Genomic DNA, 25,120 nt, shown 5'->3' on the forward strand with positions numbered 1-25,120 from the left:
CTGTCTGGTCTACAGGAAGATTTAAGAGCTTGAGCATTAACAAAGGACATAAGCAAGACCACACGGGACAGCAAGCAGAGCACATGACTGACTTGCTGGATTGTCAATGATGGGACTGTAACTGTGAAGTTGGTATAGGTTCCTTGTTCAAAGAATCACCTTTGGGCCAGAAAAGAGTAAGAATAACTGCAGGTAGGTCACCCTTATGAAGAATGGAACACAGAAGGAGTATTAAAGACACGGACAAGATGTAAAAATGAAAATAAATACAATTTCAAAAGTCTACACATTTTGCAGTTGCACACATGATATTCCCACAATTTAAAGATGAGCTGAATTCTTTTTCCTGGAATAGTGTTTACTATGAATCAAACAGCAGATAATCTGTGCAAGCATTGCATATAGATTGCCAAAATAATTGCTGTGCCCACAGAGCCGTGCTTTTGCATTCACCAGTGCCCTGAGTTATGAATCTGCAACAGTAAATTAGAAGTATTACTTGTATTCTAAACCCAATTAAAATAATTTGCTGCAGGTCCTGATACCCTGAGTTTCAGTGATCTCTAGTGATTACTGCCAAGCAAGGGACAGTCGTCATATTTTCAATTGCTTCCTAGATATTTGTTTAGTTCCAATTCTTACTTAATGGGTTTTATACAGAAAAAAACCTGTTTACATCCAGCAGAAAAAGTACTTAAAATGGGCACCTTCTTCAGTTGCATAATTGGAACTGTAATCCAATGGCATCGTTCTCCCAGGAGAACATATTCCTTCTTTTAAAGGATACTGTTGATGAGAGCAAAACACTGTAAGAGGAGAAACATCCGCAGCAGCTTCATAAATAGTACAGAAAAGTGTGGTGGGGTTCTGTTTAGGGGAGGGCTAGAACAGATACTCATCTCTGCTACCTTAAGAGCAATTACTTTACGCTTGTGTCAATCACTTGGTATGTGAGAAATAATCACTTTCTACAAAGAATGCAGGCACAAAACCCACAGCTCTTCCTAGATATCTGCAGTTATTTCCGGGAGCAAGAGAGATACAGGAGCATGGTTTAAGTCTGCCAACAATGGTCAGAATGCAAATTGGATTATTAAAACAATCCATAACCCTGTGCAATCAGTTTAACATACATTAATGCAGTGTTAATTATAAAAAGCTGTTTGTATGGTTATATTAATAGCTTATCTACTAACTAAAATTAGTGTGCAATGCTAAACAGGCATGGGGAGGTTGCACTTTCGTTTTGATCAAAAATATAAAGTGTTGAAGATAAGAGGAAAAAAAAAATCCACCTAAGAAAAGCACCTTTGGTGAGCTCTACCTATGCATTCAGAAACAACCCTAAAAATTATCCCAAGGCTCTTGAGTACTCAGGAAGGGAAATACCAAAATCTCCATCGAGCACCCAGTTTCAACCAGAAGCCCACTGCAGAGCCATTAATGACACAGACATCTGTGAGACAGGAGCAAGTCTGACAGACCCAGCCCAGCAGCCAGGCTCTTCGTGCGCCTGCCGGTGAGAACACGGAACAGAAAGCTGAGCGCTTGCAGCAGCCAAAGGAAAACAAAACTGAACCAACAAAAACACCCACAAAACCCCTGTGGTTCTGCTGTTGTAATTACAGCTGTTTAATATCATAAAATAGACGTATGAGAGAACACATCCATGAATTGGAAGATGTGAGTTTCAATTTCTCAGGCAGGTAGCATTCACCTGTACAACCAAGGATGCAAGAGCCATAGAGGAATCTGGGGCCTTATACAAGGCCAGCAGCTGAGGTATTAACCTGGAAAGCTGAAACTTCAGATTAACTGAATTTCCTACACAGCACCAGCCATGCTCCCCCTTCACATGCCTATAGTCCTGCCCCCAGGAATCTTGCATCCCTACATGTAAAACAGAAGATTTTGACTGCTGTATGTTATTTCAGGGCACTCTCCTGGGCAGTTGGAAACACAGGCTTAAATGACAAATTGAGAAAATAAGTGAACTTGCAGCTCCCATGCCCTGACCATGGAAACTTCCCAGGCTGTTATTATGAACAGAGAATAAGCCTGTCAAGCTAAATTGAAAGAAAGGTCTTGGCACCTAGCAGAAGGTGCTTGACTTTGGCTCTCAATCTTGCTCTACTGAGCAGTCTGATACAGGCTACAGTTAAGTGCTGAAATACAGGACAAAGCCAGAATGTGACACTCATCCCACAGGCTTTTCCTTATAGCCCCCTTGCTCAGTATGGTCAGTATTGTTCATTTCCAGCCAGCAAACCAACTGACTTTGGGTTAGATCATATATTTCCACTTATTCCACACGAAGCTCTAAACTTCAGCATTCTAAGATACTGCACCTATTGTGTTAGGCTAACCTCTCAGTACCACTGAGAACGACAAGTGACATATTCCCACCATCCCAGGCATGCAGTGGCTCCAGCCTAGGCTTTGGCTTAAACTTTCCATTCCTGCAGGCAGGGTGCTGAACTCCTGGGCACCTCAATGTTCAGCACAGCAATACCCATGTCCCCTTTTGCATCTAACCTACAGCATCTAGAATCAAAGAACAGACGCACTTAGTGGAGAAAAATAGTGGCATTAGGTGTGTTCTATTGTTTGAAAAGCTGCATGTAAATAATGGAAGCTTCATTGAGAAAAGAAAGTTCCTCTATCACCCGTATTCTTGTTTAGCAAACACTTCAGAACATACTTAAATTGCCAGCTTTTCCCAAGAATGGAGCTGGATGCCATTTAGGGACAAAGTTAACTTTGTTGCACAGAAACTTTAAACCTAAAACTAGGTTCCTTTAAAAGCTCAAGGGTAAAAAGAAAAAAAAAAAAAGAAAACAAAAAAAAAAGAAAAAAGAAGGGAAAAAATCAGTTCTAGCCCCAGTGCAGCCATTTTGAGACATGATGAGCTCTCTGCCATTTCTTCCTGTCTAGTCAACAAGCCCAGCAAAACAGTTGCATGTTTTGCATTTGTTTTGTTTTATGCAAAGGAGGGCAGACACATGCATACCTGTGTAATCTGTGGGAGAGATGAGACTACTGGAAGCAGAGCAAAGGAAACACTCACAGCCTGTTCCCACAGCAGCAGTAGCTGCACAGTCAGAACCATGACAGCTGAGGAACCAGGCCAAGAAATGTTTGCTGTAAATACGTTCTCACTATGTTGTTAGGCTTTTTTTTTCCTCCTTTTTTTTTTAAATCTTCAAAGTCAGTTAAAATACATTTGCTGAAAACGCTTCCAGTTCAGCAGTAAGTTGTTGGCTAATGTTTTTGTTTTCTTCTGGCTTTCCTAACACTTCTTTCTATGATTGTCAATTCCTTTCAGACACTATAATCCCTTTTCATATCAGCTGCTAACGCAAGCCAATAAAGCAACAGGGATCCATATAGATCCTGCTTCCTTCATTAAGGGAAGAAAGGCAACAAAACAGGTTTTGTAGCTTCAGCCAGAAACAAAAATAAAGAATCAAGCCCATATTTTTTTTCAATCACACCCATCCCAAAACACAGAGGAGCACTTCAGTCAAAAGGGTGATGGTGGGAATAACTGGACTCCATGGGGAGTTAAGCAGGGGGGCAGAGGGGTAGAAAGAAGGAGCTTTCTGTCAATCTCCCATACTTTTGGCTGCAGTACATCTCTGAATCTATGTTTAGCTTCTCAACTCCAGGAAGTACAATAATTCCCTCTCAATATGTACACACCAACTGGGACTGGTTAAGGCAGTTCTCTCTGGACAGACAGGACCTTTCAAGGTGATTATTAGCATTTGAGCAAATTAGTGATGATTATACAAATTCCTGTAACAGGCTTTTCTAAATATCAACATCACAACTAGAGCATGGTGTAGAAATTAGCATCAAGACTTCCATTGATTTCAGTGGGCTCTGGGTGAGAAGAGATTACTTTATTTGTCCTCTAGCCTTAGCAAAGCAAGTGTAACAAAAAATTAATACCACCTTTTTTTAAACCAAGTTATTTTGTAAGATATGAGCAGGTCACCTGCTCGTACATGAAAGGACTTCCTTAATTTCAGCAAGAAAATGAAGGATGCCAATTAACCTCCCTTGCTTTAAATGAAAGCTTATTCAAGATTTAAGAAAAAAAAAAATCTCACAAGCATTCAGAGTTATTGTTTACTGCCTGCCAGCTGTAGATGCAGGCTTAGCAGCATATCAAAGTGCAGACTTAGCACTGCAGTTTGGCCACTATTCATTACGAAGTGTTTTTTCCTCTTTTCAAAATATGTCAATAGTAGAACTTGAACTTTCTAAATAGAACAAATACAGAATATCAATGATCTTATGTGTAGGGATGAAATGTTTCCATCTTTTCATTTTCATATCTCAAAAAATGAAAAAAAAAACCAAAACCCAAACCCAACCAACCCCAAAACACAAAAGCATCCCAACTCCCTAAAGATACAACTGCTCCCAGGCTTCTGAAGAACAGTGACGTCTCAGCTTGCCTTTTTTTGGGTATATTTTCAAAACTGTAAAGAGGCAGACTTTGTGCTGAACTAACAATCTCTATACAAACATCAGACTAAGATAACTCAAACCAGAAAAATAAAACAGAAGAAATAGTTTGTCATTACTGAAATAGTGGCAAATTTTTCACTGTAGTGACACCTGGTGAGACTACTGTATTTTAGAACTGTGCACTGCAAAGTATAAACACATATTTGTACACGGATAAATATTGTGAAGCACAAGTCAATTTTGAAATTAGCAAACGTTGTGAAATAGAAGATACTGCCAAAGCACAAAATATAGAGAAACAACATTAATATGCATTGAGCATATACACTCCAGGTACTATCCTGCTGATAAACGGATGAGTGTGCACTGACTCTTAAATGTGTATTAAAAGGCAAAAAGGTAAAAGTTTGAATAAAGTTACTAAGAGCTATTCATGTTTCTGATACCTTTGCTACAATTTCTCATTGCAGCATCTCAGCCTTGTCCTGTCTTGAAAATGTACTGCAGTAATGCAAGTTAAATGCCTTCAATGGTAATCTCTTGATAGAGTGCCCTTCCTAAACAACAACAACAAAATGTTAAAAATAAAATCCACACTCAAAAAAATTAAAAAATCTTCTGGATTCACTGCAGTGCTTTTTCTTCACTTGCTCTTTACATTTACAATAAGAATAATTTCCATCACTGACTCACTATTACTATTCTGGGGATCCTTTCAATTCATTCAAAATATAGCTACCAAAAAAAATCAGAGCCATCAGCTTGTTATTGTCATTTTCTTCCTGACCCAATACATGTCATTCTCTTCCATATACCCTTTCAGCGCTCCCTCTCATCCACCAATACGCTCTCAGTAATTTTATACTGATGAGACAGCTTTTTGCCCACACTAATAATAATTTCATCTTTGAGCAAGCCCCCCAATGGCATTTCCCACATAAGTGATGAAACACAGCAAAACTGGAACTCTATGCCAATTTGCTCAAACCATGGATCTGAAGGATAAGAAGTTTTTGCTACCTTCAAAATCTACCTCGCTCCTAAGACAGTAACCAAAGAGTATGAAGGTAAATCCAGGAGGGGGAAGTAACCTCTCAGACAGTACCCCTGGAATTTCCCCATCCCTAGAGGTGTTCAAGGCCAGGTTGAATGGGGCCCTGGGCAGCCCTGTGTAGATCCAGGCCTGGAGGTTGGTGTCCCTGCCTGTGTCGGGGGTTGGAGCTCTATGATCCTTGGGGTCCCTTCCAACCCAGACCATTCTATGATTCTATGATTCTATGACAAGTGACATATTCCCACCATCACAGGCATGCAGTGGTTCCAGCCTAGGCTTTGGCTTAACTTTCCATTCCTGCAGGCAGGGTAACTACCTCTTACACACTGCAATATTCAGCACAGCAATACCCCATGTCCCCTTTTGCATCGAACCTACAGCAGCTAGAATGAAAGAACAGACTCCTTTATTAGTGGTAAAGAATAGCAGGTGTCTACTGTAGCCTGTATTTTGAAATTTTTCATGTAAATTAGTACCACCAGTACTCCTGTGTATCAAACACTTAAAACCACTTCAGCTAGCCTTCAAATCCATGTCTCCAAAATCTATTCCTGAACCCATCCCTGCTTGCCTTTCTTCTAGAAGACTTGGACATAGAAGATTTATTTTATACATGTAACTTCTTATGTCTTTTGCGGCCATGGTTGATTTGTTCTTTGTCCAGTTTTAGATTGTAAAATATCCAGAGCAGACACCTATAGGAAGACAAGACAAAAAAAAAAAAAGAAAAAAGAAACCAACCTAGAAAAAACTATGGTTCTCCATGAACCTATGGTTCTCTGTGCACAACAAAGAAGGGTTGGATGCCTTAAACTGAGTTTCATTAAGGTCTGCATCCTAGAGTGTAACCTATTAAAGCTAAAGTATAAAATTACCTTAAGTCTCTAGCACAACCTTATTTATGGCACTGCCACTTAATTCGAAGATTCCTGAGAGCACATCAACATACACAAGCCCAGAATTCCCATTTTTAAACCTCTCCTAGATCACGGTACTTCTATCAAAGTAAGAGGTTTCTAAATTTTTTTTTGATAGTTAATATTACGGTTGGTCATTCAAGAGACAAGGCTTATTGGGGTTCAACTTCTAAGTCACTGCCTACATGGATCCCATCAGCACCTCAAGCCTAAAGCAGCTGGGCAAACAAATGGAAAAGTTACCAAGAAAAGTCATTATGTTGTAACTTGCTGCTTTGATTGCAAGAATTAATTGTATATTCATCCATGTAATAGAGCTAGCATGACGGTCATTAGGGCACTCATTTTAGGGAGACACCTGCATTTCAGTTTAGGTTTTGGCTGAATGCTCTAACCAGTGATTTCTGTGAAAGACCAAGCCATTTCCTCTGCTTTGAGCTATAGATGTTAATGGAGTTGTACACCAATAATCTAATAGGCTGTGAAATACCAATTTTAAAGCTAATTCCAGATTCACAGAACAACTTCCATCTGAAGGGATGTAGGGAGGTTACCCTCCTGGTCCACTGGAGCTCAAAGCAGGACCAACACAGAGCAGGTTACTCAGTCTTGCCCAGCTGAGTTCTGAATACCTCTCCAAAAACAAAGATTTTAAAGTCTCTCCAGGCAACTTGTTTTGATGTGTGAGGACTTTCGCTGCAAAAACCCCTAACCAAACAAAACCCTCTACCCCCTCACATTTCTTATTAATAATTTCTTACTCCATACATTACCTCTTGTGCTACCAACTATGCACATCCAGGAAGCACCTACCTACATCTTCTCTGTATATAGCCATTAGGCAGTTGAAGACACCTGTTCACATCTCCCTTTAACCTTCTCAAAACAAACAAACAAAGAAACCCAAACCAGTTCTCTCAAGTGTTTCTTCACATATTACATGCTTCTTGCTTGAGAAAATATATCTGCAAGGTAGCATGTATCATACATCTGCAAAGACATTAAGGTTGTGATGAATATCAGGGGTGGTGAATGTCAGTGATGCATTTACATTAATCTCAGGCATTTTTTAAAACAGATTTTATATTATTGACACATACATGCATTTGGGAACATGACACAGAAAATATATTGTGCTCAATGGAAAATAGTATTAAAATTTATTTCATAAATATGAAAAAGTATCAAAGGAAGTTTAAATTTACTTGGAAGTTGTAAATACTAGCTTTTATATTTCTGTGCATCTCTCAAAGTGCTAACTCACCACAGTGCTGAGCACTGTATGAACACAGAAAGGAATTTCCATGGTCTCAAAAAAGTAAGGCAGAACACAATATGTGGACACAAACAGAAGCCAAAGAACTGCTCTTAACAAACCATACTAATCAATCAGGCAGATGGCTCAGCATGTAGTACCTAACTACCTAACTGACAATGTTCTTTGTTGTGTATCCCTTCCAAAACAAATACACATCATTCCTTCTAATTTGGAATGGTTCCCCCTAGTTTCTCCATTGTTCTGCTTCTAAGATACCTATTTATGCATACAGGCAAACGAGACAGTATAAAACTGTGAAGATTTATACGCTGAAGTGCTTAAGAGATTTAGCACAGCGTGCTGTAAGTACACGTGATAAATGAGAGTGGACTGATGCCTACAGACACCATATACAGGCCATTCAGTTGCACAGAACAGACACAGTAAAACAGTCGATGGCAGCACGGGAGCTGTTTTACCAGGTGTAAATACATTTACTTTCAATACTTTATCTATTTTCCTTGTCTTCCCACATGCAGCATTAAGGTGTACCTAACCAAACCACACTTAAAGATAAATTGTCTCCGAATTCACATGTGCATCCACTCTGATTAAAATGGTGGAAAGGAGAATACCAGTAACTACATATAAACTTCTCAAACAGTAGCAACTACCCATAATAATTTACCAACTAATCTAATTCGAACAAAAATAGTATTGAACATCTATGATCTCCTCTAATAGAGATGGGCCACTTCAGGCAATGACCAAAACCCCACAACAATAAAGCCTTTCCAAGAATGAAATTCTGTTTCCAAGCCAAATGTTAAATATTACTTTTTACTGTTGTGTTCATGGAGGCTTTGGAACATCCCAGACTTCACAACCCACAGCCTTCTCAACACTTCAAAACCAAATTTATCCATCTGCCTTTATCTTCCCTATTCCTAATAGCACATGATACTCTATAACTAATTATGTATGATAATTATCAGAGAACTATGCTATAAAAAAGGTTTGAGTACATTATGTATATTCACACATTCACACTCTACTATATAAATACTACCACGGTTACCTCTGGCATGTGCTGGTTTTGAAGCAGTTCTTTTCTCATAGAGGACAGTTTCAGAGGGAAAATAGCACCCATCATCTTTAGCCAAACTTTTAAAATTACATACAATTCTGATAATCACATAAACTGAGGGCTTTTGAAACTGCTTTTAAAGGACAAGACTGGGTCTTCAGACTAGAGCCCCTATTCAGCCTTGGGTTCTACTAATAAAATAATTTTGCTCATCCTTCTGCTGAATTTATGGTTTTCATCCTGAATCTAGAGGGAATAAAGCCTGTGCATGCTTCAAAGTGCAAGGCCCCATTTCCTTTGGCTCACATGTAACTGCTCTGCATGGGAAGTTTTATAAAACTTGCTTTCTGTTAATTTCCCTGTATTCTTTCCTTTCAAATTATATCCCTCCCAGTGAAAATTTGTTATATTTTCATTTTCTTTTAATACATATCTTTTATAAAATAGAGGCACTACAGTAATGCTAAAAGAAGCATCAAGAACAAGACAGAGGCATTACAATTAGATAATAAATAAGAAGAGCATTTTAGGGACTCACTAGAATTGAGCCACTCCAGAAAAGCTTCATCGACTTTCTGGGAAAATGTGCTCCTCCTTATCAGGTACATCTAAGGAACCTTTAGAGCTCACAATACACCTAACAGCACTGAAGCTCTACTTCACAGCCATACGACACCAAGGATGCTGCCAACGTACAAAATGTTCCAGATACTCTAGAGGTGCACGATAAGGAAGAAATACAAGAGCCTTGCCAGGTAAGATCTAACTGGCCTGCAAAAACAAAGGTTAAAATGTCACATCAGGGTAAGAAATCCTGTTAAGGATGTTAATCAACCAGGGATCTCTGCTTTGAAAATGGGCTGGTTCTGAGGGGACTGCATGCATTGCTGACATCTATAATTCATGCTGTGAAGGTAACACTTGCTTCTATTAGCAATACAACTTTATCTATTGATATGACAAAGATATAAGGAGAACACTACGTGCTGAAATATGCACTTGTATTTTACTTGTAGTCCCTTTTTTTTTTAATAGAAAAGCTGACCTGTCTGCTGGCACATTGATAATTTTTTTCCTCTGCTGGTGTTTCAACTTGATAACACACATCAAACAAGACAGAGATCAAGATCAGCGTGAAAGCAACATTGACTGTCCATTGTATTAAACTTTTTACTTATTACTGCTGAAACAAGAAACCCCCTGAACTGTCATGATATCTTCAAACAGAAATGAGAACATGCTAGGAAAGTAACCATACAGACTGTATGGGAGAGTGGTGATGACCATTTAAAAACCTTGTTTCTAAAACACTTTAAACCAGCCAAGATGTTTTGCTTGCCTTTAAAAAAAAAATAAATCTTTGTATTTCTAAGGTTCCTAGCTGTCTGCTTTATATTTATTTCAACAGCTTTTCAGAGACATTACTGTTCAAAAAATCATCTTTACTGTACTCAGTCTAAAGATTAATTCAAAGTCACTCCCATAACACATACTCCAAGATGATGCATTTTGAGGCAGCTGGTTAATCCGAACCAACTACTGTGCCACAGAGTCCAGATTGAGAGTAAAGGAAGAAGCATTGAATGCGACTACACAAAAAAGTAGGCAGCTTCTGAAGTCTATACTAGGTGAAAACTGTAGAAAAGGCATAGCACTACAGACAACACTGAAGAACTATCAAAATCTCTTTACTTGGGCTTTAACAACAGCTTCAGAGAATAGATCTTTTGAAAAACTGAACTAAACATAGAAAGACTCTCTTCTAAACAAGCTTCAAAGGAAGTGTTAACAGAGGTAAAATAATTTTTACACTAAGATAACTGTGGCAGGGAAATATGTAAGTGTAAATGGGACTATAGTACAGCTGGTTCCACGTACAAAGAGGTCACTTCTCAGTCACTTATCAAGCAGGTTAACTTCTGGTAATTTCCAGGCATGTAAACTAGAGATATTTAACTGAAAGGGTTACGAGTATGTTTACACAGAATCAAATGTTCCATTACTGTTTGTAATTCATTTTTCCTACAGGTGAAAAGTAATTGCCGTAAGCATTTTGTTTTCTTTCAATAACTTATCATCATCCCTTTCCTTTTTTTCTATTGAGCACTATTTTTTATTAAAGTAGGGCACATCGTAGAATCAACATGCTATATATTTTCATTCACATAGTGATTTGATACACATGCAAAATATGCAACACAGTATACTAAACTGTTAGTTCTATTTTGTATTAGAAGGAACATTTTTTTCTAACTCTGTTTAAGGCAAATGATATGGTACGTTCCAGAAAACCATCCTTGCTCATGAGATAGATTATCAGAGGAAGACCAAGCACTAATTTTAGTCTTCAGTATTTTTTCCTGTTATCTACCAGTCTGCCACACAAGAACAAAGGTAGCTTGTCAGACACGTGGCTGGATTTAAAAGGTAGTGATTTCTCTGAAAAGTGATGTACATCCTGGCCATACACAAGAGACAAAAATGTGGTTGACTCCAGACAGTGCTGAAAATCCATTAATCCACCAAAGTAGTAAAACCGGAAAAGGGCAAATATACAAGTATTGCAAAGAGTGAGGTTATGTGCATTAAGTATTGGAGAAAGCACTTAATGCATATATTTAACAAATGCATTTTCCAAAGTAAGAATTCCATAAATACAAGAAAGTTGCAAGTGTAAGAGAAGCACTTAAATACTCCTTAAAGGCACATACCAGTTATAAGTTAACAAAACCCCATTAATGAATTTGGGAACTAAACCTTTCAATGCTTTATTGGAGTATCTTAAGCATGATAAACTCTGGAAAAGATTTGTTCATATGGAAGACAAACAAACAAACAAAAAGCACCCAAAGTTCTTCAAGAGAGTGAACACCTAGTCTTGATGTTCTTAAAAGAAACAAAATGCCCCTCCACCATCTAACAACAAACACAATTATAAAATACCACCAGTGTTTTTAATACAAAGTCTAGGAAACTCTGTTTTCTAGCCACCTGACTCAATTATTTTAAGAACTTCTTGTTTTATCAGCTTTCCTGAATGCACACAAGCTTCTTATACTTACATTATACTATAAATCTACATTAGGGAGCTAACTTGCATCATTTATATGTAGCTATATAGTTAAAGCAGCTGTTTCTTAAGAACATAGTTTAAGAAGGTTAAATACAAGCAGAAGTATTTTACTCTTGCAAGTAACTTTATCCTGTCCAACAAGAGGTTATAGCTAAGACCAACCAGAACAGAGAAAGAGAAAACGGAAACATTTCAGAGCCCCCAACAGATCACCAAATTATTTTTAATATAAAACAGAATGATAATATCTTTAAAAACATCACTGCATGACACAGTCCTATCTGGATTATGCGTCCAAGGCTATAACACCATTGGTTCTGCAGTTAACCCCTTCCTGAGACTGATTAGTATCCATGTCAGAAGGGACATTACTGGTTATTAGGCCAAAATAGCATGTGTTAGTCTGGAAAATTCATTATTTTCTAAAAACCACTTGTACATCAGATGGAACCTGCTGTTTCTCGCTGTGATCTGTGAGCTTCTTTCTTCAAAAAAGGAGATGCAAACAACTTTTTCTAGCACTGATTTAAGACTACCCTCGTCATCAAGCAGGAGCAAAATGCTTGTGAGGAAAAGAAATTTAGCTGTAGAGCCCTACTCTTTCAGTATTCAGGTTCCACCGTCAGGCAAATTGCTGATGCCCTGAGCATTAATGGGCTCTGTCTCGTTCCTAAAGCATGGCCAGCCAGCATGTAACTGCTTTGCTGGTTGCTAGGGAGCAACTAGCTCATTACACGGCATCACCCGCATCCTCCACAAGGATGCTGGCACATGCTTCCCATCTGGGGATACTAGTGATTGAAGTAACGGCACTGGAGTGCCTGCCAGTCGTCAGTCTCCCAGGGTGGAGCACGCCGATACAGCAGATACTAACTTCAGCTTTACCTTCACGGTTTTAGGCTCTAGTCTTTGTGACCCTGGGCAGCACAGTGCAACACACACAGAGGTCAGAACAGCCTTCCACAGCTATTGGCATGGATATTCCTTATTTTTAGAGGCCAAATCCAAACAAGGATGTTCTTCCTGAAATTTTGGCAGACACATGGTTTGTCTGACATGGGCAATGACTGCCACTTCTCTGAAGTCTGTGCTAGTGAAGAATTCAGTAAAAATGGGAAAGCACTGGGGGGAAGGGTAGAAATCTTCTTTTCAGGCATTAAGGGAGCACAAGATTTGGAGGCATTTAGAGAAGACATACAGAAACCTAGTCATCTCCAAGCGGTATACGTTTAAATCCCTGGAATGGATGTCACCCATTAACAATCTGGGTCACTTCAAAGTCTAAACATGCAACCTTAATGCATTTTTTCAGCTGTTTGTCTCATTAGCACTTCACAGATCTATTCACAATAAGAGGGGAAGAAAAAAAAAAAAAAAGCCTGTCAAGAAATAAAAAGCTACCCAGCTTCCATATGCCAGGAAATTTATTAGCTAACAATCTATCTGCATTACAGAGAGATGGTATCTAATGATTTTCATGTACCTGTCATATGTCAAACGCCATCCAAGAATTCTTGGCGCTGGTGAATTAACAAGCACGTAAGGGAATACAGCTGTAGATACGCATACATACCTATATATTCAACCCACAAGCAACTTCCAAATGCCTTTTTAACAATTGCATAAAGAAACATAAAAAGGAATAAGGAGGAAGGCAGATCAGGGTGATTCACTCTTCAAATGCACAAAACAAGAGCTCTGCTTGAAGGGGATGGGTAAATGCAAGAAGTGTCCATGTTCCTTCTTGCCTCAAGTTAAGATTAAATCCTTAAGAATTTAAGACGACTGAAAGAAATGCTCACCTCTAATATAAGAATTAATCTCATGGACATTCCTGTATCAGTTAAATGCATTTTTATGCAGTTAGCTTGAAACACAAATGTTTACTTAAGTCCTTACCTGTTTCAACAATTTCTCAACAGCTGACATTACCATGAGCCCTCTCCACACAACTGGGGCAGTCTCTTCTATCAAGAAACCCATAGACATACTGAAACAAGGAAGCAGAACTTTAAGCTTTCCATTATAATACCAAGTACATCTATAAAGAAGCTTGATTTCAATTAAAACATATGCTCACCATGCGATTCCATAATTCTTAAGGGGCCTCATTAGATTTTCTAAAACAGAAGCAAACAAGAGTGTGGTTGGTTTGGGTTTTTTTTTTGGGGGGGTGGGGGAGGGCAGAAGTTGGGTTTGAGTTTTTAGGCTTTTCCAAAGAAATACACAATTTCTTCCCTTTTATGAGCAGTTTTCCCTCTCTGTTAAAAGCATTTTTCTATTTTTTCCCCTTCATCCCTTCCATATATGTATACATTTATACACTGTACTGAAGAACCTGGGCCACTTTTTCTTCAGCTGTTACATTTTACTGATACCATTCATCTTATTCCCAGAATAACAATGTATTTGCCCACAATATAACCTCACTTTGTGCTGCTGAAACCAACTTCAACTATTTGTATGAAATCCCTGTGCTGCGAGGCATAAATCCCCTACTAGGCTGCCTTCTACTTCTGAAATACTTCCCTAGATGCCATGTCATTTACAGCAGACCAGAATCAAAGTCCTACAACACAGTCATTCCCATGAACAAACACACCAGTGTTTTGGGGAATTCTTCTCCTTGTATCAAGTCCGCTTTAGAACCCCAAAGGAGAGGCACCAAATAAAGCCACCCCTGAACTACAATGCTGCCAACAGCTCCAAGTAAGAAGTCCTGAATTTCTTCAGACTGGCAAAAATCTGCAGGACTTCGAAATTTCCTGTAGAAAAAGAAGCTGCTTATTTGAACATTGCAGAGGTAACATCCATGTCACGCTCTATATTGCTGTTTTCCAGTGTCAAGAAAAAATGGGGGGGGGGGGGGGGGGGAGATATTGTAATTCTTCTGGTGGCAAAGGGGCAAGCAAGAAGAAAGTAAACAACAAAAAGAGCACATTCAAAACAAAACAATACTAAAGCCAAAACCTCATCTTTAGAGTCTCTGCCATTTGAATCCACACTTTATCTCAAAATGGTGCACAGAGAACACAGAACAAAGAAGAAAAGGACTTTTATTTCGTCTAGTTGGTTTATTTTAACAGCATGCAAAACAGCAAAAACCAGAAAGAATAGTTTGAGCAAAAAAAAGAAAAAAATTATAATATGTATTTTGACAGAAAACTTTGATGCACCCAAAGTACAATATATAGTGAGAGTAAAATAAAAACAATGAGAATATAATGCAACACATTCAAAGCTGAACTCCAAATTCAGACAAAATAACACCCAAGAGCACGTAAATTAAACAGCTAAACTCTACAGATGAAAGCTTTCAGGCAATCAAGTAAGTGGGCATTCAAGCCATGTAATTTTGTAGAAATATGGCTGAAAATAAATTGATGTTTTGGTTTACAAAACAAAAAGAACAAAATAGGAAGCTAAACAAATCACTTGCATGACTACTGTGTTCAGGAATGAGTATGGAACTGTGACTGGAAACAGGATGGGCTTGGACTGATGCACTACACCAGCATAATACACCTCTTCACTACTTCTGCAGCTCCTGTCAGGGCTTAGTCAGGGCGTATTTTGGTGGCATTATACTGTCTAACTGCATCCTAGGAATCAGTGTCTTACTTCTCCCCTCCTGCAGTAATTTTTTAAAGATGTTGATGACATCTGTATGTCAGCCTAGAGCCATCTCTCGGCGCTGCTTTCGTGTCCGTGCAAACAGCATACGTACCGCCACAAGTAGTAACACTGTTAGCAGTCTTGAGAAAATCTACTACATATTTACACATGAGAGGGTTTAAAAAAGAAATGGGAGTGGGGGGAAGTATCTACAACAGCATGTATCACCTCAATTCAAGGTCTGCTTCATTTCTACCACGAAATAGTTAGATTTTAAGAAAAAAAAAGACGAAACAAAACCAAAAAGGGAAGGACAATCCTTGACCACTCAGTACACGAGGGCCAGGGTAAGAATGATTTCAAAATACATGCATCTTTTTCAAAGTTCACCAAAATACTACACTGCTACTCAGTTCAATCCAAGTGCTCGATAGTGTGTCAAATACCCAGAGGCTGACATCTCAACATCCGCTCCCCACATGGATGGTTTCGTCTGTCTAGAGCCCAACGTAGTAATTTCATGGAACATACATTCCTTCAGAGATCTCCCTCCCCTCCACCTCAGTGGGTAGAACAGGAGAATTGCTGTGAGTACACAAACACTGACCTACAGAGTAGTCAAAGGGGCGCCTCTGTTGTTAAAATGTGTGAACTGTTTATTTCTCAATGGTAAGAGTTTCATTTTATGAAAACTGGATCTTATTTTCTTTGGTTAACAACAAGGACTATAAATAGCTCCAAGCAGCAAGATTTAATCAAATTTATACAATGCACAAGAACAATTCACAACCTGCTGTATATTCTGGCTATAATGTTCTGCATATTCTCAAAGTAATAGAAAACACTGCAGAGCACCCCACTGTTTGCCTACTGCTACAAAGCATTCTTAAGGCTATCTCAAATCTGAAGTGCTTCAGCAGGCTCTGGTAATCACCCTTGTCTCATCAAAAGCAACAGGCATTCTTCCTCCTTTGCCCTGGGTCTCCTGAAGATTTTCTAAAACATAACATGTAAAGAAGATTTAGCTTAATGAGATCTCAGTAACATATCTAATTCCCATAGCTTTCAGAGTAGAATTAACACTTCCTTCTCTGTTACCAGATGCCTACCACAGAGCTTCAAAACTCCAACACACAGCAAAACAGATTTCTTAAAATTGCAACACACAGCAATACTGTAACACCAACACTGAGATCAATAAAGTACCCTTTTTTACAACTTTTCAGTAAGTTTGATGGTCATAAATAAAAAGATGCTGCGTTTTCTCTGAACATCTAAAATCAGATTAGTAAGATCAACAGAGCACCAATGGAATGTCAATAAAATGCCTTTTCTGATAGGATGTACACAGGACACTGGAAAAGGCTGACAAATGCAAATTCCTGACAGCATTACAGCAGATTGCTGATTAAAATTAGAGTTCCAGGTCTGGTGTAAAGGCTGGATTGTTACTCATGTGGGGAAGAATGATACTGAAGTCATTTGGATAGATTTTCTGCATTTTGTAATTACTTTTTTAAAAAGAAACCATTTTCTCCCATAAAAATCAAGCCTTGCAGGCTATCCTAATGAGGTAACTGAGTTACTCCATTCTGTTTCTCCAGACAGACACAACTGTCCAATGGTGGCCACAGGTTAGTGCAGCACAGAAAGGATGTACAGAGCTATATGCACTGTTTGTCTGGGATAGTTAATTTCCCTCACAGGAGCTGGCAGGGGCCTGTGGTTTGGGTTTGTGCTGAACACAGCATTCATAACACAGGGATGTTTCTGTCACTGTGAGCAGTGCTTACACAGAACCAAGGCCTTTGCTGCTTCTTATACCACCCCACCAGTTAGGATGCTGGGGGTGCACAACAAGCTGGGAGAGAACACAACCAGGACAGCTGAGCTGACTCCAACTGACCAAAGAGATATTCCACACCATATGACATCATGCCTAACATATAAAGCTTGGGGGAGATGTTACAGTGATTGTGCTTGTCTTCCCAAGTAACCACTACATGTGATGGTGCCCTGCTTTCCTGGAGATGGCTGGACATGGGAAGTGGTGAGTGAATTCCTTGTTTTGCTTTGCCTGTGCACGTGGCTTCTGCTTTACCTATTGAACTGCCTTCATCTCAGCCCAGGAGCTTTCTCACTTTTACTCTTCCAAATCTCTCCCTCATCCTGCTGGAGGGGAGTGAAGAAGTGGTTGCGTGGTACTCAGTTGCCCACCAGGGTTAAGCCACAAGGTGGCATTTCAATTCTTGGTTTAGTTTTCAGAAGAGGTCTGCTGACTTATACATTAGAGCCAGCAAAGGCTAACATTCAGACTTAACTCATCACACAAGTAAAGATCGTTATTCCAGAGGATTGTGATGTTCTACTACACCTCCTTAGGAGGCATCATGCCGTTAAAAGAAAAGCAAAGGTACCTTATAATTATCAATTATGAGTATAGCAGATCATGCAACTCCCTAGCAAATCTATTTTGAGCTCACTGACTGAGCAAAGACTAATGCAGAGGAGTTGCTCTGAGTTTTCAAGTATCTGAAATAAGAGGTAGGTTGGGGGTTTTTACCATTACAAAGGCAAAAAAAAAATTCCAAACATGAGATAAGAACACTAGAAAGAAGCTCAGATTTTCCTCCCTGTACTCAGCTATTTTGGGAATCTGCCACTATGGTAGATCAGACTTGCTAGAATTATTATTTTACTAAATGTTTGTCTAAAAACAAAACAAAAAAACCAAAACAAAAAAAAACCAAAAAAACCCCACAACTTAGGAGTTGAAGTCATCATCCTGTCGTACCATGACTTTGGTCACCAAGCACGAAAATAGCACTTTTAAGTTGTTCTAAGATGGAACATCGATAGTTAAATCTATCAAAAAGTAGAACGATTGTACAATTTTCTAGTTAAATAGTTCCTATTGACATTTGCATATCCATTTCCAAATGTTTTCAAACACTAACAATGCAGAAGCATTTGCCAGCACAGACACCAGCCCAAGCTCCAGGCTATGCTCTGAATGCATCTGTTTCCTTATTCTTAATTTTTATACAAGCCCCATTTCTGTAACACTCATGCACACAAAATGAACAAACATTTCTACCTAAAAAATTGCTACTGAGGTGGGGAATTACTTTCTCATGTTACAGATGAGGGAATCAAGACCTAGACTGTGAAACTTGCTCTAGGAAATTAAAAAATCCTGTGGATTTTTAGACCTATGATGTGTTCCCCAAGGTCTGAGGCTCTAACAGAGCCATGGCTCTACTTACAGGATCTCCAATGTTGGAAAGCATGTAATGCACAAATGATAAATATCTAGGAGATGTAAACACTTTAGGTACATCACTAGAGTTAAGTATTTTCCCTTGAAATGCCTAAATATCTGTGAGAATTAAAGTTTTTAAATGTTAACTGACACACAAACAGCAGAAAAAGCCTTAGAAAGTTACTCTAAAGTTACACTATGTATTGTCTATAATACCTAAGCCCCCCAAGTCATATATAAGCATCTCACATTTAAGTATTAAAGCAGTAGCTTTAAAAGTGTATTTCTAAATAGCTCTTAAGTATTCCTTCATATTTCATAGTGTGTTATTTAAATAAAACCTATACTGTAACTCCTCTGCACACACGTATCAAACTTTGAGCAAACTGATAGTTGTTCACAAAAATCACAGACTGGTTTGGGTTGGAAGGGACCTTAAAGATCACCTAGTTCCAAGCCCCCTGTCATGGGCAGGGACACCTTCCACTAGACCAGGTTGCCCAAAGCCCCATCCAACCTGGCCTTGAACACTGCCAGGGAGGGGCATCTACAACCTCTCTGTTGCAGTGCCTCACCGCCTTCATCATAAAAGACATCTTCCTTATATCTAGCATAAATCTACCCCCTTCATCTTAAGGCCATTACCCCATGTCCTATCACTCATTGCCCTTGTAAACAGCCCCTCTCCAGCTTTCCTGCAGGCCCCTTTAGGTACTGGAAGGCTGCTAGAAGTTCTCCCTGGAGCCTTCTCTTCTCCAGACTAAGCAAGCCAACTCTCAGCCTGTCTTCACATGAGAGGTGCTCCAGCCCTCTGGTCATCTTTGTGGCCTTCTGTTGGACTCACTCCAACAGGTCAATGTCCTCCTTCTCCAGAGGTGGATGCAGTACTCCAGGTGGGAGTATGTAGTTCATACAAAAGCTAAAGGTTCTGTTCCTGATTGCACAGCTCATTATTAGCTGAGGTTTTCAAGACAAATTGCTATTTTCCACCTTCTCACATCCCAGTGACATATCACAGCCACCGCACTAGTCAGAGAGACACTAGGATAGCCTGTGGATTCCAATATACAAAAAAAGATTATCTGAGACAAACTCAATTAATGGGCCATACACACAGACAAGCTGAAACGGATTTTCAGCATGGTCACTTGTAAAATCATCTTTTGCATAATCTCGTTTTTAATCATGTCCAATTTCATGCTGCAGTGACTACAGAATACTCTATTACAATCTAAGGTAGGACTCCCAACTTACACAGCACCTTCTGTTAATCACAGAAAACAGTAATTCTCATATGGTTCTTCCTCTGAAGAAATAACTTAGTTGTTGCTTATTTTGAAAGTCACCTCCCAAGATCAATGTTCTGTGATGGGAGGATCCAAGTTCTGGTCAAGAACACACAGGGTTCAGACAATACAGGGTTTCCAGCAACAGGAAGGGGAAAGAAGGAAGTGGAGATAGGACAGGAAGAGTAACAAAAAGGCTGGGCTTTACTGGTGAAAATACTAATTTCTCCTGCCACTCTGGATGCCTTAGGGAGCTCATATTGCACTGGGCTAGCAGACTTGACAGAGGACATATGGGAGAGCCATACCTTCTAAAGGGGCAGCTAGACACCATACGCCATACTTCAGCATGTTTAAAGGAGTACTTGTTTCCTAAGCAGAGACAAGTGAATTCCACACACAGTCCAGTAAAGAGGAATGTTGGGGGTGGGGGGGATGGGATGGATGAGGACAAATCGCAACAGGGCCTCAGGGCATCCCACAAGGAAACAGAGACACACCAATCTATGTCAGAAGGGAAAGGATGCCTTCACTAAAAGGTTAGCCAGAGTCACGAATCTTAAACCATTGTTTTAACTGTAATTGTTGTTTTAACTGCTTATGCCAGAAGCCCAGAATATTCTATGGCAAGTGACAGACTAATTGAGACTTCAAGCTTGATTTCACACTGTGTTATAAGTTTATTTGCAGGATTGCCCCAGAAATACTGCAATTTGTATTTTAAGCTTGAAGAGCTCCACACAAGGAAGGCTGTTATTTCCCATTACACCCCACACTAACAATGTTATCTAACCACAAAGACGTCACAAATACTTAAACCACAGCAGAGCAGCAATGAGACTTGAAGATTCAATGCTCACAGTTCAACTTTACGAAACAAATGCATACAGAAATGTGCCTTTTTCCAAAAGATTTGCTTTTCATATCTAGTCAGCCTACCAATCCCATTATCTGAGTAGGTTTTCCACTGCTTTCCTCCTGACAGACTGCAGAGAAAACAAAGCTCTGTAAAAGCTTTTTCATTAACAGAACGGTTTTGCAGATATGACTTCATCAGTCCTACCTAAAAGCAAAAGAGCTAATTGCTTGCTAGAAGACTACACTTGAAATCAAGTCTGGAACAAGTAAACAGCACAGTGATTTAGTCATACCTTTGTTATATAGCCCTGCAGACTTCATAGCTTTCAGAATAGTAACACAGGACTAGTTTTAAGTATCTTGCCACTAGTCATCACAAATGGCATACAATTGCTAAAATAATCCACATTTTGAATAGCCCTTAGATCCCTATGAAGACAAAAAAGTTTATTTATAGTGGAACAAAAGTTTTGCAAGACTAATTTGGACAGGTTCTTTGAGGTCATGATACCTATGAGGAATTCAGTAGAATCATGTAACACTCAATTCATGGTTTTTGTCCTGACCCACAAAACATCTGGGAAGGCTGGTGTTATCCATGCATTGACTTGCTTCTGTGAGAGTGGGACTGTCTGGGTCAGACATATACAGTAAAGCAAACCAGGGAGAACCAGGAACCCAAGGGGCAGATACTCTCCAAGCATTACCTTCCATTCAACACCTAACTAAAACACATTCCAATTAACTAGGGACTTTCATTGCTTTCAAAGCAAAACTATGGAACTCAATACACTGGAGTCAATTCAGCCTTTTTAGGGTCAATGTTGTAATCAAGACCCAAAGAAAGTAATGTAAATGATAATATATGGCAGAAAATAAACTGTTCAAATCATTATGTGCAATTAAAAAAGAAAAGCAGCTGGATACTCATCCTATCTTCCTTACTTTTTGTAATTGTATGCATGAATTTATATATAATGAAGAATAAAATTTTAATAAATTAACTGTCTAGAGGTGTTGTCTTCTTAAACAGTGGCTAACAACTGCATGCCTATAAGTAATTCCTTGTAGAGTTGGGTATCCTCCATCTTCTTTCCCTTCTAAGTAAAGGTCATAATTTTTTTCCACAAGTGAACTCAACAATAGCTGAATTAATCCAGTTTGAGGGCAATAGTCAAGGTCCAGAGTAAAATATTTAACACCTGAGTATTCTTCTAATCTTTAATTACCTCATCACATATAAAAGAGCCTCCAAAATATAAACCCCAACTAATTACAACATTCTGAATTACTGTTTTGTCACATGTAAAATACATGGGACTACTGTATTTCAGCCATCCAGACAAAATGAGATGTCTCCAAAAGTAAAACACAGGGTTGAAGTTCAGACTTCTTCCAAATCAGAACCAGTACAGCATATCATTAGACCACATGCAATCTAAAAATCGCTTGCTCACGTATCAAGAGGGAATGGCAGTTACTAATACCACTTTTTTTAAAGAATCAAATTTCATTTTCATTCAAATTAATTGTGATGTAAGTCCACATTGTGATATGATATAATAATGTGGTATAATAAAGAAATAACTCTGAAAATACAAGCTGTATCTTTAAAATTAAATCCTTATGTAAGATCAAGAAACATCTTCATGGTTACCTGACTAACTACCCTATTTCCGTAACATTTTTTTGTATTTAACTAGTTCACTCCAAATTTTCTATTTATAACTGCCAAATGGATGGACCACAATCCCCTGAGGCAGCTATTTCCAGCAGGCATCTTTAAACAGTCACCAGAGATTCTATTTTGAATTATCATTTTCTGTTAGGAGATTCTGCTGTCACAGTCTTAAGTGTAGCAGACACGTAAATCTGTGCTGGTGAAAAAAATGCAAGAGTCCATTTCTGTCTTTAGAAGTTTCTCAGTGATTTCATTTCTACAGCTCCTACAATGTTATTAACTCACAACTACTGCTGGCTTTGTCCCAGAAATTACTTTTTATTCCAAATTTTGAAAACAGACGCCCACTACTGATCTTTGGAATATACTACTTTATTAAGAAATAAAAAGACACTGTGGATATCATAAAATGGAAACAAAGCTTTGAAGTATTAAGAGAGTACTCAACTGTCATAAAGGAAAAAAGCCCACCAAAACCTTCATAAAAATTTAAATTAAGTGAAGAAATGTTATATTTATCTGGCAAAATGGCAATACATTTTTTTTGCAATATAATGGCTTTTCCTCTCTGCCAGCTAGTTTAAATGGTATATTTTTTTAAAAGGAAAAAAATAATTTTGCAGTTCACTAAGCCAGAAAACGTCTTTTAAGTAAATTATTTAGGGAAAGAATACAAGCAATGCTTTTGTTACTTGTGTTATAAGCACTGCTCTGTGCCTATACTGTAACTGATGTTACGGTTTATTCCATAGTTAGATAATCCTCCATTAGCTAATTAAATTCAGTTGTAAACTTATTAACCAATACTTCCCTAACATTTTAGTTAAAGTATTATGAATGACACCCTATTAAATCTTAGCAGACTTTCTGGTGTACTACAGTTTGCAAAAATAAATGAATGGAGTATCTTCCATTTATACAGACTTTCTCCTCACTATGAGCTCCTAATACATTTTGAAAACTTAAATTATAGCATAACATTAATAACATCTATTCAGAAGTAATAATTGTTTCATGGATTTATTTTGTATGGTACTGAACTTAACCAATCCCTTTTCAACTACTACACATGAAGAAAGACATACAAATCGAAGAGTGCTCAGCACCTCCCAGGATTACTGTACAGATTCATTTTTAAATCCAAACCTCACAATGAATACAGACTTTAAGCATTATTTTTGATTGCTGTGCTATTTTTTTTCTTTAATTGACTGCACAGTTTTGTTTGAACTGCCAGGGTTTGATCAATCACTATAAAAAAATATTTTTTCAGAATTTGTGTTTTATTCTTGAAAATGTGGTAAGAAATCAGAAAATAATGTTAAACCTCATTATACCAAAATGTAAGAGCCATACATATTTTTATATCTATACATGTATAGTTACACCTATATATACACACTCCCCATAGAAATACACCTATGATGGATCACTTCCTCACAAGCTTATCCTATGTCACACATTAATGGAATCCTTGAAGCTCACAATGAAAGCTTCCTATGCCCTCCAAATTCCTATTTTCACAATGAAATATCAGCTAATTTACCAGCAATTTCATTGTTGTTATTCTGCAGCTTCATCAACTCATGAGTTAAAAGAGCAGAATTCCTGAAATGCAGATTCTATCCTGTTATCATTCATGCTGAATTACTACATGAGTTTCTCAGTAGACTTGTGATGAGCTTTTGAAATACACACATTCATTTTCTGTCAGTTAAAAAATAAGGTATCAAATCCTGCTAGTATTTGCTTGTACGTTCCACAGAGAAGCAGAAAGCATATTTTAGTGATAAAAATGATAGTGCTTGCAAGTCAACAGCAGCAACTTAAATTCAGGGAAATCCTCAAGTTTCTTTCTATTACATTGAATTCCATATTTTTAACAACACTCAGAACATAGTAAAACAAAAACTTATAGTGAATTCTCAGCTGTATACCCAAAATATCTACAGTCACTGAAACTGATACACAAACAAAACTGAGCTGTACTACTGCCTGACTGAATAAACTCTTAAGTTCTGGTATTCCAAGCAAGTTAATTTGTATAGCCATGTGAAATAGACTGGGCAGCTTGCTTATTTGTGGCTCATGACAGATTTCAATTTGGTATGGACTGATAAAATACATAGCAAAATATATAAAAAAATTCAAAGTTACCTAATCAATTTTTCAGACAGTGAGAAAAATTGTCCAATTTTTACCTCATTTGCTTTGGAAAGGAAAAAGGCACTGTCAGAAAAAGGAAAAGAAGAGATACGAAGAACACCACAGCGCAGTCCCTTCTGTGTTCATATTACATAATGCACTTGAAATGCAACTTTAATAGCAAAAAAAAAAAATAAAATCTGTGACAGGAAAACACAGCCTGCATCACACACACCCTCAACAGGGTCCAAAGTACAAAAGAATGCAAATTTATATCAGGAAGCCAAACTCTACTGATGTCATATGAGAGGGTTCAGTTATATATCACACAACAGAATCAGCCTTTGACTTCAAAAAATAAAACAGAAAGCCAACAAATAAAAACAAATACTACTCTTCTCTCTT

The 25,120-nt window shown here is 38.3% G+C and overlaps 1 protein-coding gene across 1 annotated transcript in view; it reads right to left on the bottom strand.

Moving 5' to 3' along the window:
* The window catches only part of NUBPL (NUBP iron-sulfur cluster assembly factor, mitochondrial), a gene marked incomplete at its 5' end in the record, with an annotated part of 83,705 nt that overhangs the window by 36,987 nt on the left and 21,598 nt on the right, over positions 1 to 25,120 (bottom strand). The window contains 2 exons of the mRNA XM_084263087.1: positions 13,768 to 13,858; positions 13,949 to 13,988. Of these exons, the coding sequence (XP_084119213.1) occupies positions 13,768 to 13,858; positions 13,949 to 13,988 (131 nt within the window). The remainder of the gene's footprint in view (positions 1 to 13,767; positions 13,859 to 13,948; positions 13,989 to 25,120) is intronic.

This window comes from Gallinula chloropus (assembly GCF_964237585.1).
Source record: "Gallinula chloropus genome assembly, chromosome: 4".
NCBI classification, from domain to species: domain Eukaryota; kingdom Metazoa; phylum Chordata; class Aves; order Gruiformes; family Rallidae; genus Gallinula; species Gallinula chloropus.